The sequence below is a fragment of the Humulus lupulus genome, chromosome 5, assembly GCF_963169125.1.
Source record: "Humulus lupulus chromosome 5, drHumLupu1.1, whole genome shotgun sequence".
In the NCBI taxonomy this organism is placed as follows: Eukaryota; Viridiplantae; Streptophyta; class Magnoliopsida; order Rosales; family Cannabaceae; genus Humulus; species Humulus lupulus.
In genome coordinates this window covers 241,458,747-241,474,550 of record NC_084797.1, presented here as the reverse complement: position 1 = coordinate 241,474,550, position 15,804 = coordinate 241,458,747, and the positions used below count along the sequence as shown (strand labels likewise).

Here is a 15,804-nt window from a genome sequence, read left to right as displayed (position 1 = left end):
CATGTATATTGTAGCTATTTAGAGCATCTGCGCGATTTTTAGAAATTCTGAATAGTTTACAGTACCAAAAACTAGATTCAAACATATTGTTGTACACGTAACTAATTTTTAAAGCAATATATTTGAACTTAATTTTTGGTACTATAAACTATTCGGAATTTTATGAAAATTTGTAGGATGCTCTAAACAACTACAATATACACGGTCATAAAAAGAATCGCACCAAAAACTGTTCACAAGTCGAAAATATTGAAGAGTTTCATTAGTAAGACTTAAGGTGAAACTCCTATAAAAAATTATACTTTATATATATATATAAATAATGATATAAAAGAAAGTTTAAAAAAAAATTTAAGTTTATATTTAAATAATGAATAATGATACAAGCACTCAAAATGTCCACATTGTGTTGGAGGTAATATTTTGGGTCAAATATCATTACTAATAAATAATATATATATTTTTTACAGTTATTTAATTACAATGCATCTATCTTTACATTGTGAAAACAATTTTCTTGACTTTTTTTAAAAAAAAAAAAAAAAAATTGTTGACAAAACCCAGCCCACATTTTGTTAGGGTTTTCTATCTCCTTCTCTACACGGGGTCCAACTTTTCTCCTGCGCCATCTCCTTCACTCCCCACCATCTTTCATTCGATCTCTGCCACCCTCTCTCACTCCGCCACCCTCTCATACTCGCTGTCTCCCTCACTCAGTCCGTAGCACCTTCTTCCTCTAATCGATCCATATTGCTTCCTCCATCAAGGTCTTCACCAAAACCGTTAGATTTAGGGCCGCCGCCTCCGTCTTCCGTCCTCCATTCAGCCATCCAGGTATATATGTGTATAAGTTTATTGTTTTGAGAAATGGGCAAATGTATTGATGCTATTAGGGCATTTGCATTTTTCAATATTTGCTAACTCATCTGCTCTCTTCATTTTTATTTTGCCTTCCACAGTGATTAGATTCTCTCTATTGGTTATTTTCTGTAGAAGATTGAATTCGGTGTTCTTACGGCTTTAAATAAAGATGTTTATTTGTGATTAGTGTGGATGCTATGTTTACTTAGTTTCTCCTTTTTATTTTTGTGGGAAATTTTCCCTGTTTAAGGGTCAATACCAAATGCAGCCTACAAATTTGCTAAATGCTAATGATGGGTCGTTTTCATATGTTTAAAATTCAAACCTATAATTGGACTGGTTGAAATATAGACAAAATAATTAAGTTGGTTGGTTGGATTGGAAAAGGATGAGGATGGGCACTTAAAAATCATGCTTTTATGCATGGTTGAATGGGAGTTTCTTTGGATCATTGGTTACATATCTCTGTATCTTAAAATAATGGCTGATTTCATGTTCAGTTCAATCTGCCAAGTGATGTTGGGAAATTGCGCAAGGGCTTTGATTCCCAGCACTTTATCACACTGGGATTATGAGAACAACTTCATAACTTATCCCTTCTGATGGCAGCACCAATGGTTTTTTTGCTATAGTCTTAGTTTTTCTTTGAATTGGAGAGGCTATGAGTGGTAAAATCACACTTGATATTCACATCTTAGTATGCATCATTGCCTTTTGAGTTGGGTTGCTTATTTCTTGGTGCTTTGATTTTAAATGATCATGCATACCAAAGCTGCAGTGTTGTATAATAGCATATGTAAATGTATCTTTTTCTATTGTTCATGTGAGATACCAGGAACTTGTAATCATGAGAGGACTGGGCTAGTTTTATTGATTAGATATCTAAGCAGCTTTTTTCTTATGAAATCTGAAACTGCCAAGTTATGTTGGGAAATTGCAAAGGCTTTGATTTTTCCGGGTATATTAATATATTACACATATAATCCATCTCTTCTAATGGCAGCTATCTACACACTGATATTTTCATTTAGTGCATTTCTTGAGGGAAAATTGTTTGTTTTCTTTTGCTTTGTGAATCGGAGAATCGCTAAATGATTATTTTCATTTAGTGCAATTCTTTAGGAAAATTGTTTGTTTTCTTTGGCTCAGTGTTTAGTGAACTTTGTGAACTGGAGAACTACCAAATGATTATTTTCATTTAGTGCATTTCTCGAGGACATTATTTTTGTTTTCTTTTGCTTAGTGCTTGGTGAACTGGATAACTTCTAGGAATTGAATACCAGCAATTTATGAGATTGTTTCAGTATGGATAGATAGGTAGTTACACATGGAAGCAGATACATTCGGTGGAAAATAAATGCTTTTAAAACTTGGTATTTTGAGATAGGAATGAGTAAGATTCAGTATGTATTATTGTGAACTTTGTAAGTTTGTGTTTCCCTCCGTGACAGAGTGCATCAAAATTGAATCTTAATCTTAATATGCTTGAAATGGAAATAAAGTGATGAAAAATTATTTTCTAGTGAGCTATAGGAGATGATAAAAAATGTAACATTTTGATTAAATCAAACAACATTCTTTATTCTTCTTTAAACACAATCAAAAGGAGATGGGAATCCCACATGTTCTACAAGTCAGCCTTTGTTCTCCTTGTACTTGGACATTATAAAAGAAGATTTTTTTTGTTCTCTGCACCATATGAAGCTGCTAGCTTTATTGATTGTATTTTTGATAATTTATATTACATTAAATTTGAATATTCCACCATTATATCTCTTATGTGACATCGTTAATTTTGTCCAACAGTAAAATGTATGTTAGTAAGAGGTTCATGAGTGGTGGAATGTTGAAATTCAATTTAATGATAATTGTCATAACTAGTGGTTTCATGTATAAACCCGGGATGAATTTGTTGTTGTCATTTTTTACTGTTGTTATAACATTAAGTTTAAGGAATCAAATAGTGTGAAAAAAAAGAGTATTGTTCAAGGGAACAAGAAGGGATTTGTAGAACATGTGGTACTCGTATCCTTCATTTTGTAATTTTAAAAGAAGAATAAAGATGAGCTCATTTTTTCATTTGAGATTCTATTAAAATTTCGTATTCTTTTATCTTTTCTTATAGCTCACTTTAAGAAACAATTTCTCATTCACTCCATATTTGAGAATATTGTATTTTCAATTGGGATTCAAATTTTTCTATTCATTCATTTTATTGGTTAGATATTAATAATTACTGATATTTGGATAAAAAAAGTCGGATATATTATATGTAGCTAAATATTACAAATGCCCATCTATAATTGGTTAGACACCATTTTGTGACACAAAATTTGACAGCAACATTTGAATCCTTTCAATTGTGGTGTATATGTATTGTTTAGTTCATGGGTTTTAGTAAATCTGGTGTTGTAGGAGGCAGGAGTCATCTTATCATAAAAGGATGAAGCATATTGTAAAGATCATAACAATTCTGGTAACCATATCTGCTTTATGGATTGGACTCTTGCAGGCATCTATTCTTCCTCGTAGCTATACTTGGTTGGTGAGTTATATAACATTTTAGTCAATTACTTTCACTTGTCACTATTAATAAATTTAATGCTTAGTTTTAAGCTGTTAATATCATATTATTCCCAGCCACCTCTCTATTTCATTGTCTCTCTGGGATGCTATGGTCTGTTAATGGTTGGAGTTGGTCTTATGCAATTTCCAACTTGTCCTCAAGAAGCTGTACTACTACAGCAGGTATTGAACTTCTTATAATGCTCAACTTGTACAGTGCTGATGAGTCTCTCACCTTCTTGGTGGATATAGTTTGCTATAACATGTTTTCAAAAGGAATCATCATTTTGGTTCCTTCATATTTAGTTAAACATGTTTTAAAGAAGAGTTAAGCTAGATTAGATACACACTCAAATTGCACCTACTTTTACACACTATGGTGTGTATTTAATTTCAACTATAGAAATTTTTTAGTAGGGACTACATTACTTTTAATTGTGTAGTTGAGATTAATTACACATCATAGTGTTTAAAAAGGGTGTGCAATTTGCTTGTTTGTTATTCTTAGATAAATAATTGTTTTGCAAATGCTAGAAAATTAATTTTACTATCTTTTTTGTTTTAAATGAGTGTTAGATAATTGATGCCGCTCTATGTTTTAGGATTTTATACTTAAAAAAAAGTTGGCTCGTTGGTCACAATAAATTAATTTTTTTTAATTATAATATTGTCACTGGAGAATGAGAAGTTTATTCAAATTTTTTTTAATTAATGGCAATATTATAATTAAAAAGTTTATTTATTGTTATGTCATGCAATATATTGTGCCAAATTTGAATTATTGGAATTTAAAAAAAAAGCAAAATGCTAAAATATAGCAATGCATCTCTTATTCAACACTGTTTTAACAATTATGTAATTTTTATGTCAAATTTAATGTTATATTTAGACATTGCATGATCCTATTTAATTAAAAAAAATGATGAAATTTAAAATTGAAAAGAAAAAATATATATATATTTCTTAATTGTTGGTTTGATTTGTTTGTTATGTGTTGTATTATAGGACATAGTAGAGGCCAAGGAGTTTCTGAAGCAAAGAAATGTTGACGTGGGTTGTTCAAATTGACTTTATTGTGACTTTGTACAAATCAAAACAATCCAAAAGCAACAAGGAATTCCTTTTAACTTTACTCGACTTAATGAATTTACAATAGAAAAAGGGTTTGTGGTCTTTTGATTTATTGTGATTAATATAAACAAATTTTTTTATCTTTTGTTTGATGCAATATCAAAATTTTAAATTTACAAAATAGTAGCAATCACCACATTACATAATTTGTAAGAAGTTATAAACATTTTTGTGCAAATTTATTCATATAGTCCATAAAATGTGTTGTAAAGATAAACATTTAATGATTTATAGCTCGTCATATATTTAAATTCTGGTACGTTAATTCATAACAAAAAGAATATAGTATATTTGTAAATGAAAAGACAATTCATTTCAAAGCATAATATATATTATGCATAATTCTTATATTATGCATAATATATTATTTTGTGGCAAGGCTCTCAGAATTTCTTGATTCGTAAACAGTTTTCGACGATATTTTTTTTTATGACCGTGTATATTGTATCTATTTAGAGCATCTTGTAAATTTTCAGAAAATTTCGAATAATTTACAGTACCGAAAACTAGGTTCAAACAATTACAATATACACGGTCGTCGAAACTATTTACGGGTTGTAAATACTGAGAGCTCTACCGGTAGAGCTTAAAGTGAAGTCCCTGTAAAAGAATTCCCTTATATATTATTATAATAAATTTAATTCAATTTTTTTTTAGTATTTCTATAAGGTTTGCACCTATCCAATGCAAAATTAGTGTCAAACTCAACTAGCAAAATGAACTAGTTAACTTGCTAAACTAATTTTTAATTTACCCTTCTTATAAAATGTAAATTAAAATAACAATGCAGCTTAGATTAGTAAAATACATTATACAAATTATAATACTTTTATTTTTTGTGGTATAACAATTTTTATGATTAATAATATGTGCACTTAAAATATACATTGGTAGTTTAGTATAATCAATCGTATTTATTAAAAGGGGTCTTGAATCTCATGTTATCAAAAGTAGGCAGGCTTTGAACAACCAGATAAGATGGAAACTGGCTGTGAGGAACTCCTCTGGCCAAGGTGAGGAGTGGGGTCATCCCTGTGGAAAAAATCCAATAAATGGAAACGAGACCTTGTTTTAAAAAGTAGTGTCGTGTGTAATGTTTGAGTACATATTTTTGGTTCAGATATCATCACACATTTTTTATAGTTCTTGTTGTTGGGTCTTATTCTCATTGGCTAATCCCAACCAAGAGCACTCACTCACTCTAGGCACTTTTAGCTTAATCGAATAGTTAATCATGTAAGTAATGACTAATGAGGATTAGTGAGGCTGTAATTATTTGGTTTTCTTTTTTGATTGGTATGATATGATGGTAAGTTACTAACTTTGAGATCAAATGATTATTTGAGAGTTAATTTCAGTTTTCTTTTACAATGTTTTTCAGCTTTTAAGAGAGTAAGTACACGTTTATGTAATGATGATAATTTACTAGTATAATTAGCTGTCATGCTGGCTTAGTGGGGTCCTTAATTGTTTCATTCTTAATTACCTCATCCGCCGACAAATTGGATCCATGCATTAATTTCATCACAACAAATAATATTTATTCAAAATTATCAAAATCAAAGTTGATCAATAGTTAGAAATCTCTCTGTCAAACACATTTTTTGATCGGATTTTCGTAAAATTTATGAAATAATATTACGTATATATACATAGAAGATCCTACACGGGTTTCACTTTAAGCCTTATTGGTAGGGCTCTCAGCGTTTACAATTCGTGAACAGTTTTCGGTGTGATTTTTTTTTTATGACCGTGTATATTGTAGCTATTTAGAGCAATCTGCAAATTTTTAAAAAATTCCGAATAATTTACAGTACCGAAAACTAGGTTTAAACATGTTGCACGCGTGATTCATTTTTTTTTATGCGCGTAGAAAACATGTTTGAACCTAGTTTTCGGTATTGTAAACTATTTGAAATTTTCTAAAAATTTGCAGCATACTTTAAATAGCTACAATATACACGGTCATAAAAAAAAGTCGCTCCGAAAACTATTCACGGATCGAGAAATACTGAGAGCCCTACTGGTAAGGCTTAAAGTGAAGCACTTATAAAAAAAAAATTATCATATATATATATATGTTCATCTTTTGGTTAGCACTGTTGGTTTCACACTTTTTCGATCAAGAAAGGCCTCCTCACAAATGCCTATATAATGTATGTTCGTCCACAATTGACGATGGCTAACCATAAAACCTTACTAAGATTATTAAGGTTGGTCTTGATTTTTTTTTTAAGTTTTAGTAAAATTGTTGTAGCATCTGAGTCGTAAATACTCAATATTTTATACTTATTACAGTTAAATACTTAATATTTTATTTTTATGATAAAAATACTCAATGCTTAATATAGGTTAAAGATAAATACTTAATTTTTTTTTGTGGTAAAAATAATTAAAGTTGCTAAAATATTATTTCTCTAAGTACCTTATCATGTTGACTAAGTAAACATTTGTCATCTGTAATCGGTCTATTTCATATTTAAAAAAAAATTAATTAGAAAAATGAATTAAAAAGATATTTTAAATTAATACAAATTTAAAAAATATATAATTTAAGGATAAAAATATCTAAATTACAAAGTGATATATGTCTCCAATAGAAAAAATATTGGTAAAATAATTTTGCCGTGAAGAAAAACAATTATGTATTTATTTTAATATATCTTGAAAATTGATTATTTTTGCGGTAAAAATAAAATATTAAGTATTTAATTGTAATAATATATTTTTTTTGGTAACCGTGGGTATCAGGGGCCCCACCCCCACTAATCCCACGAGGCCCTGGTGCCAAGTGCCAGCACATTACTGCCTGCAACTGAGTGACATCGGCAAGTCACATTGGACTGCCAGCACATCACTGCAGCTGGAGATCGCCCCAGTGGCCCCAAGTAGGTAAATGACTTCGCAGCGGATCGAATCTGGGGTGGGTAAGACCCTCAAGTACGCCCTAACCATCCGAGGGGTTTTTAATTGTAATAATATGAATTGTAGTAAATACATATAATGAATTGTAAAAACAACCAGCAACATATGCATTTAACATTTACAAGTAACATTAATTACAACATTTCATGTCAACATTTGTAATTATTATTTTTCCAATTTAAGCTCTAATATTATTTTACTAAATTTGGTATTTTCTCACCGACACCACACAAAGAAGAAAAATTAGTCAAAATATATCGATACATCATAATCTCAATAATGAAACCAAGCCAAAGGAAATCGTAAGCAGTTACAATCTAGTGTTTTGCAACTCATTTAATTTCTATTACAATTGACAAAGCTCATTTAAGAGCTCTTTTTGACCGTTGGATCATCTGATCATGCCTTGTGTGCAAGTGCATGCATTGTACACCACAAGTAGTAAGCCACCATAGATTTCATTTTCTTCAGCAATAAATTTAGACTGAGTATGTATTTAATATTCACGCTCTATACATTTATTATTTTGTATTTCTCACTCCAAATTATCCAACTGAAAAATATTCGTAATTAATGAACTTGTATGGTAATACAACATAAAAATAATTATCTCGATTAAATATTAATAATTATAACAAAAAAAAAACTAATCATTAGTATTCTTATAATTACTTTATTGAATAGTCTTTTAAAAAATCCAATATTCATCAACTTTCTCAAGGGTTAAGGGTTAAAGTGCTCGAGCACTCACATCAATATCTTTCTTTATTTTTCGAAATACATTACTAGAATCTCATTTTTTATTTATTTTACATCACTTTTTTACATTACATTATAAATTAACTTCTCTAATTTTATTCTATATTCTTTCAATAATATATATTTTAATATAGACAATTCTATAGCAGGATACCACTTTTACCTCTACTAATAGAGAAATCTCTATTTTTGCCATGATGATAAATTATAATCATTTTTTATATGATGATGTGCGTTGTAGTTACATCATGCATCCCACTCATTTTTTGAAAATCCAAATAACTTATAATGCTGAAAATAAAGTTCAAACGGTCATTACACACATATTTATTTTTTTATATGCGTACATCTGACAATTTTGAGCTTTTTCTTCGACAGTATAAATTATTTGAATTTTTTGAAAATTAGTGATATGCATACTATAATTACAATGTACAACATTATACAAAAATATTTAGATCATAATATCGAAAGTAAAAACACTATTATGAATAGGAGCAAAAGTGACACTCCCACCTTAAAATTCCCTTATGAATTATACACATTAACAAAATATGAATAAAATATTATTCAACTATTTTTGAAGGTGTGAGTGCTCTTACGCCGACTCCAACCCAACTCTAATACGATATACAGCAAAAAACTTTTTTTTCTTCTTATTTTAATATATATATAAATCTTATCTCTTTTAAAAAATATATACATATATTTATCTCTTATATATATTATTTTATTAAAAAAATATACTTTTTGATGTAATTTTTTGTATTGTGGTTGAAATAGAAAAAAATATATTGCTAAGATTATTTAGTTTTGGTATTGGTGCAACACTATATATGATGTTATGAGTTGGAGATGCCCTTAAAATGAGTCCAAATGGTTGTTCTAAATTAGTCCAAAGGTAAAAAAAAATAGCTAAAATGCTTATTATTGTCTCCATTGGCTCATTTAAATATTTATCTATAATAGCTTTGCACTAAAATCAATGATTTATACACTAAATGTAGCTAACTTCAATCAATATGTAAACATTTTTTAATATTTTTTTTATATTTTTTCCTTTCTCTTTTTTATTAGCTAATTTTTTATTTTTTAATTTTAATTATTAAATAATAATTAATATAATATTTAAATGATGTAAAAAAATATATAGAAAAACTCACGTGTGGGATGTAATGTAAAATTACGAGGCAAAATAAAAAAAAATGGGAGTTTTGATCAAGAATTTGGATGGATAGAGTAAAAGAAACATTGAGACTAATTCTTCATCCATTACCTTATTATTATTATAAAATAGTTACATAAAAAAAGTATAGATTATGAAGATGACTTTTGTTCTAATAATTATGGTAAAGACATAAATTTAGGCAGAAAAAAAAAAAATCACTTTCAATACGTAACGGCTCTACTCACGAGGAGGAGCTCTGTCCTACGCAAAAATAAATAGTGAATTGAATACATAGCATTTTTAATTTTATTTATTTATTTATTCAGAATTAGTTTGAGTGGTACAGTGAGTTAAGTCTACTACAAGTGATATTTTTAGTTGTGAGAAAACTGTCTATCTATAGCTGCCTTTAAACCTCTTCGGCCGCCATTAGAGCTCAGAACCAAGCTCAAAAGCTCACAGGTTTTTTTCTTTATTATTCTTTTTTCAAGTTCTGAATCTTTTCTTGTAAATATGTCTATGTTGCAGTACAGCTTTCTTTCTTGATTGCCTCTTGGCTTCTGTATTGAGTTAATTTGTATTAATGCATCTTCCTTTTTTGGATTTTCTATTTGGAGCATTTTGCAGATCTACACACCGCATATAATCTTTAATCAAATGCTCCATTGATTTGTTTTGCACTTTTCCTTTTTTATAATTATTCCCAAATCTTGTAACCCGAATCATTGTTCTCTCTCATTTTTCTAATATTTTCTTCTCGTTAAAGCACTTTTTGTAATTTTCCATTTGTCACTCTTTAGCTGATTTTCTCGGGAAAATCCAAGCTACGAACCTTCGAAATTTCCTCTAGTCTTTCTACAAGCCTGCGTAATACACTTTTTTTTTTTTAATATTTATAAAAATGCTTCGATTTGTGGGGTCGTTTTTGCTCTGCCTCTATGCCGTGGCTCCGTTGTTGAGCTCTCTCTCGGCGGCGGAAGTGATAACGTGCTCCGGGATAGTACCAATGACGTACCGAAACGACAAGATTTCGATTGCGGACTTTGGGGGTGTCGGTGATGGACGAACGCTTAATACTAAGGCGTTTCGTGAGGCGATTTATCGGATTGAGCATCTGAGACGACCAGGTGGCACGCTTCTTTACATACCACCTGGGGTGTACTTAACAGAGAGCTTTAACCTCACTAGCCATATGACTCTGTATTTGGCCAGAGGTGCTGTTATCAAAGCCACTCAGGTACATAACACTACATACACTCTTGTCTCGTATATTAGTATTTTAAGCTTAATGGGATTTGTTTACTACATTTTTAGTAAGTTTCAACACTTATTTTGATTCATTATTCTTGGTAATGAATGTGATTACTGATTTCCCAGTTTAAGTATCACTTGTTTGTTCTTGTTGTTTCGTTCTCTTGTTAATGATATTAAAGGGTAAAAATTGTGACAAATTAGAGCCCTGGGTTTTGGTCATAAGACATAACTATATGGTGCTTATGGGAAAGGCTAAGCTGGCATAGTTGTCACTCTTTTCCTTCTGGCCCTATCCAACTAAACTAGATTGTGTGCTACTAAGATAATCTTGATGAGGCAAGATGTGGGTCCAAGCTTGAAAGGGAACGGAAATGGTGGGTTATGGAGTAACATGGGTGCATTTGGCAATATAAGCATAAAGATAGTTAGACAGCTAGTTTGTGGCCCCTGTTCTCTTTTAAAATTATTAAATTAGAAATCATTATTTTAAGATTAGAATATCTCTGGCTGCACTAACGCATCAAGTTGAAGGTGTGGATCAGAATTCGGAAAATTCCTTTTTATTTTTCATTTTTTTTCTCCACAACATACTTGTGTTGGCTCTAGTTTTTTATTTTATATTATTAAGCTACATTATTCTGCAATTAGATAAAATGTTATGTAACACTACGACTTAGTTAAAATATCATTGTTTACTACGACATGGGTCAATATCGGTCTTTAGGCCCATTTAAGATGGTCACGTGGCCTGGATATCATCATGCCCATATTGTGTATTGTATTGATGCTTGTTGTGATAACTTCTAGTGCTGTACTCGTGACAACAAAAAAAATCCTCACGTATTGCTGTGAGCTGGGTAAGTATAATGCACATGTCTTCGCCATCTTAATGTGATTCTGTCCAAAAAAAAATTTGTTTACTGAGGTGAGGGGATGAGGTTGTATTTCTGATCGTTGGATGTTATGAGTGGCATGAATTTAGATTTAGGATTTGGAAAATGTAGGTGGCAAAATATTGGTGGTTTAACCTTTTACTATAAATTTAAGGTGGATAAACTTGACAAAATAAATTGTATGCGAATAATTTGGATCAGAAAGAAGTTGGTAACTTTAATATTTGACGTGAATTGAATATGAATTACGTCCATTCTCAGTCTCGTAGGTGTTTCATATAGTATACGATTTTTCCCTATTGCAGATTTGTTCTAGGCCCTTTGTTTTTAATACATTAAGATTAAGGGGACTTGAACTCACCACCACTCACACACACTCACCCACCTAATCACTTGAGCAGGCCCCTGTATGATGATTTCTTCAAAAGTTTCTTTACTTTATTATTGGAATTCGGATTTGAATTGTGGGCAGTTGCATGTTTATGACATTCTGTAGATGCTGAATTCTTTAATACTATGTAAACGTTTCTCATCCCTAATATAATTATGAACTGTATTGAAATTGGAAATCCAGCTTGATGCTAATTTGACTTTTGGCTATTCTGTCATTTTTTGTGTTCTGTTTTTACAAAATTTCCCTTGTTGATGCTTCAGGATACATCAAGTTGGCCTTTAGTTGCCCCCTTGCCCTCTTATGGAAGAGGGAGGGAGCTCCCTGGTGGAAGGTATTTGAGCTTTATTCATGGAGATGGACTTCATGATGTGGTTATTACTGGTAGGTAACTATAGGGACTTCCTTAGCTGTAAGTGATAACTTAAAATGGTGAATAACGCCTCTAATTAAAAAGTACACGAGAATTTTTGGTGTTTAGATGATGTTCTATTGTGCAAAATTTGTGTTTGTATTGCAAACGATATTTATAGCAAAAGATGTGCTTTTCAATTTTACCGTTTTATCTGCACAGGTGAAAATGGTACCATTGATGGCCAAGGAGATGTTTGGTGGAACATGTGGAGACAAAGAACTTTGCAATATACTAGACCAAATATAATTGAATTCATGAATTCTAAAAACATTATTATATCAAATGTCATCTTGCAGAACTCTCCCTTCTGGAACATTCACCCTGTTTATTGCAGGTAATATTCAGCTTCTTAGTTTTACACTAAAAAAAAATGTTGTGCATAAGATATATACACACTCAAGAACTCGTAATACACATTTCTACAATGTTGTTAGTCATGAATTTTTCACTTTTTATACAAGCGATGTGAATAAGTTTTGGTATTAAAACATCTTTTACTGTCATGAATAATTTTAGTATTGTAGATAAGATCATTACACGATTAAACCAACTGATACCTCGATACTCCATACAGCTCTAGTTATATGCAATTCTTATAGTTTCAAAGTGTTCCATTTTTCTAACTTAATAGCAAGTTTTCGAAATTTGTGATTGAAAAATGTTTACATTGTGCTTGTGTTGTTATTCCGTCTCTTTGCAAAATACTTCTTTTTTAACAAGTAAGTTTCTTTAATTTAGTCTGCTGGGAATGTTGTAAAACCATAATAACCCATATTAGGTTAATTAAACAGCTCCTTATTACACACTGTACAATGACACTAGCCTCACATAATTTATGGGAAGACTGCAAATCTGCAACAACAGTATCTCTAATCTGAATTTTGACGAGTTTCTTCTCACATGCAGCAATGTTGTCGTCCGCTATGTTACAATATTAGCTCCACGTGACTCTCCAAACACTGATGGAATCGACCCAGGCAAGTACCAGTAACTCATTTTTTGTCTTTACACAAATGACCCCATGTTGATTGGAGTTGATAGACTAGTGACAAAATCTTTGCAGCCTTCCCTTCATTTTACTTGTTTAGTAGCTGGTGCATCTGATCAAAAATTGGGCTTTACTCGAGCATATTTTATTGTCCTTATATTTGTACGCACTAAGCTATGTGAAATTGTGTACGTGCATGATTTTGTTGCTTCTGATTCTAAAAACTAGCTATACCTTTCTAATTTCTATAGTGGGTGGATGCAACATCTATCCCCTAGACCTAGGATAGAGCCTGCCGTGGTATTGTTACATCAGACAACGACTATATTCATTTTGTAGTTCTTGTGATGATGATATGACAATGGCCACTACAATGGTCATCCCTCCATCACTAATTGTGTTCCCTAAATTAGTTAGTTATGAAGAACATGAAATTCTAAAATTATATGCATCTTGGCAATTCATACATACAGATTCCAGCTCCAACGTCTGCATAGAGGACTCCTACATATCCACCGGAGATGATCTCGTGGCTGTAAAGAGTGGATGGGATCAATACGGAATCGCTTATGGCCGCCGTAGCTCACACATCACGATCCGTAGGGTGTCAGGGTCATCCCCGTTTGCTGGAATCGCCATCGGAAGCGAAACCTCCGGTGGGGTGGAGAATGTCTTTGCAGAACACATAAACCTTTTCAACATGGGAGTTGGCATCCACGTAAAGACAAACACAGGCAGGGGAGGGTTCATAAGGAACTTAACATTCTCTAATGTCTATATGGAGAATGCCCGGAAGGGAATAAAGATCGCCGGAGACGTTGGGGATCACCCGGACGACAAATTCAACCCAAATGCTCTCCCAATAGTGAAAGGCATCACCTTTAATGATGTTTGGGGAGTTGGGGTTATACAGGCAGGTCTAATAAGAGGCCTGAAGAACTCTCCTTTTACCCGAGTTTGTCTTTCGAATGTCAACCTCCACGGCACAGCCGAACTAAGAACACCATCTTGGCAATGCTCCGACGTGGTCGGGGCTTCACGGATGGTGAGCCCTTGGCCGTGTACTCAGCTCAGCAGTGGCCAACAAATAGGTTCTTGTTCTGATTACTAAACAAATCTCTTGATGTAATAGTTTAATTAATGCCTATTTATCCTACATATATATATGTTCTAGTCTTTTGGTTATGCATAGCAAATTTGTGTCTTTATCTGTATTTCGAAGAATATTCACTTCTAAAAACGTCCATTTATTCATTTTCATACAAGAAATAAAGAAAACAATTCCCAAACACAACAAACGAGTTTATCATAATAATGATATGTGTAATAGCAGATTCTTCTACATCACTAATGGATGCTTTTTAATATACAAAACACAAGTAGTCTCATATAAGGATAAGAAAAGACTGGAAAGTAAAACGTAAGAGTCACCTATATTGGTTCTTTATTTCTCAACCATGGATTCAAAGGTGGTTCAGAAACTTACGGAAACTCCTCAGAAAACCACCGCCGTGACGATGGTGGTGTTCTCTCTCCTCATGCTCAGCTTCATCTTCGTGGTCATGGTGGTGGTGACCATGGTCGTGGTGGTGGTGGTGGTGGTGGGGAAGCTCGGTTAGGTCTTGGCCGAATTCGAAACTTGGTTCGACGCGGTGAAACTCAGTCAACCGGGTAGGGATCTGGTGGCGGACTCCACCTCTGAGCGCGGGCTCGGAGCTCACGTCGTCGGACATGATCATGTCGTTTCCGTAGGATCGCACGATCGGATCCGATCGCCTCAACCGATGGTGATGGTGGCCGCAGCGGCGGCCGTGGCCGTGACGGAAAGTCAACGGAAACGGACGCCTGGGAAAGTGGCGGTCGTTGATTGGACGGAAAGAGATGACGGTCAGCTTGGGATCATCCTGGAGCTGCTCGGATACGACGAGTGTTTGGGTTTTAATAGCATCCGGGTCGGAGTCGGGTTTCTGGCTGGGTAGGAAGATATTATTGGAGACCTTGGAGTCCGAGTCCGATGCCGATCCGGGCAAGTCTTTTTCGACGACGTCGTCTAGGGCAGGATCTAAGGGAAAGGTAGCATGAGAGAAGGCGAAGAAGAAGCAGACAAGGGTGAAGGAGAGGGCGAGAGCGAGAGCGAGTCTGGCCATGGCGACGAAGAGCGGTTTCTGAAACTTGCAGAGAAAATTCAAAGAACGCGTTACATATAAATACGTGTATGAAGTTAGATTGTACACGTGGCGGAATGTGATTGGGAGTGGAAAAATGGAGCCTAGAGTTTTGACTTAGAGGATGGAGTGAACGACGGGGGGAACGTGGTCGGTGGAGAGAGAGGGAGGGAAGAGTCTTGCCGCTCGCTGAGTGGTCGGGTCTAGCCTTTGGAAATTATTATTCTTTAAATTTCCCTTGAAAAATTCTATGAAATGAGAAAGATATAAATAGACAATTAGTGTAAAG

At 32.9% G+C, this 15,804-nt stretch overlaps 3 protein-coding genes across 3 annotated transcripts; 2 read left to right on the top strand and 1 right to left on the bottom strand.

Moving 5' to 3' along the window:
• Positions 1–539: 539 nt before the first annotated feature.
• On the top strand, positions 540–4,637 carry LOC133778584 (dolichol-phosphate mannose synthase subunit 3-like). Its single transcript, XM_062218556.1, has 4 exons — positions 540–834; positions 3,277–3,406; positions 3,502–3,609; positions 4,432–4,637. The coding sequence occupies exons 2-4, from the start codon at positions 3,305–3,307 to the stop codon at positions 4,492–4,494; spliced, it is 273 nt and encodes a 90-aa protein (XP_062074540.1). The 5' UTR covers positions 540–834; positions 3,277–3,304; the 3' UTR covers positions 4,495–4,637.
• Positions 4,638–9,715: 5,078 nt separating this feature from the next.
• LOC133778582 (probable polygalacturonase) lies at positions 9,716–14,523 on the top strand. Its single transcript, XM_062218554.1, has 6 exons — positions 9,716–9,871; positions 10,037–10,646; positions 12,211–12,331; positions 12,522–12,696; positions 13,269–13,339; positions 13,824–14,523. Exons 2-6 carry the CDS (start codon positions 10,311–10,313, stop codon positions 14,459–14,461), a joined length of 1,341 nt encoding a protein of 446 aa, XP_062074538.1. The 5' UTR covers positions 9,716–9,871; positions 10,037–10,310; the 3' UTR covers positions 14,462–14,523.
• Positions 14,524–14,581: 58 nt separating this feature from the next.
• LOC133778583 (uncharacterized) lies at positions 14,582–15,543 on the bottom strand. Its single transcript, XM_062218555.1, has one exon. The coding sequence runs from the start codon at positions 15,495–15,497 to the stop codon at positions 14,814–14,816; it is 684 nt and encodes a 227-aa protein (XP_062074539.1). The 5' UTR covers positions 15,498–15,543; the 3' UTR covers positions 14,582–14,813.
• Between the last annotated feature and the right edge of the window lie 261 nt (positions 15,544–15,804).

What these genes read in the sequence shown, in the direction of transcription:
- LOC133778584 (XM_062218556.1), top strand. Translation starts at nt 3,305, where the DNA reads ATGAAGCATATTGTAAAGATCATAACAATTCTGGTAACCATATCTGCT. An exon ending in CTCGTAGCTATACTTGGTTG is followed by an intron (nt 3,407 to 3,501) that starts GTGAGTTATATA and finishes TATTATTCCCAG; the next exon opens with CCACCTCTCTATTTCATTGT. An exon ending in AAGCTGTACTACTACAGCAG is followed by an intron (nt 3,610 to 4,431) that starts GTATTGAACTTC and finishes GTTGTATTATAG; the next exon opens with GACATAGTAGAGGCCAAGGA.
- LOC133778583 (XM_062218555.1), bottom strand. Translation starts at nt 15,497, where the DNA reads ATGGCCAGACTCGCTCTCGCTCTCGCCCTCTCCTTCACCCTTGTCTGC.
- LOC133778582 (XM_062218554.1), top strand. Translation starts at nt 10,311, where the DNA reads ATGCTTCGATTTGTGGGGTCGTTTTTGCTCTGCCTCTATGCCGTGGCT. An exon ending in TCATGATGTGGTTATTACTG is followed by an intron (nt 12,332 to 12,521) that starts GTAGGTAACTAT and finishes TTATCTGCACAG; the next exon opens with GTGAAAATGGTACCATTGAT. An exon ending in ATTCACCCTGTTTATTGCAG is followed by an intron (nt 12,697 to 13,268) that starts GTAATATTCAGC and finishes TCTCACATGCAG; the next exon opens with CAATGTTGTCGTCCGCTATG.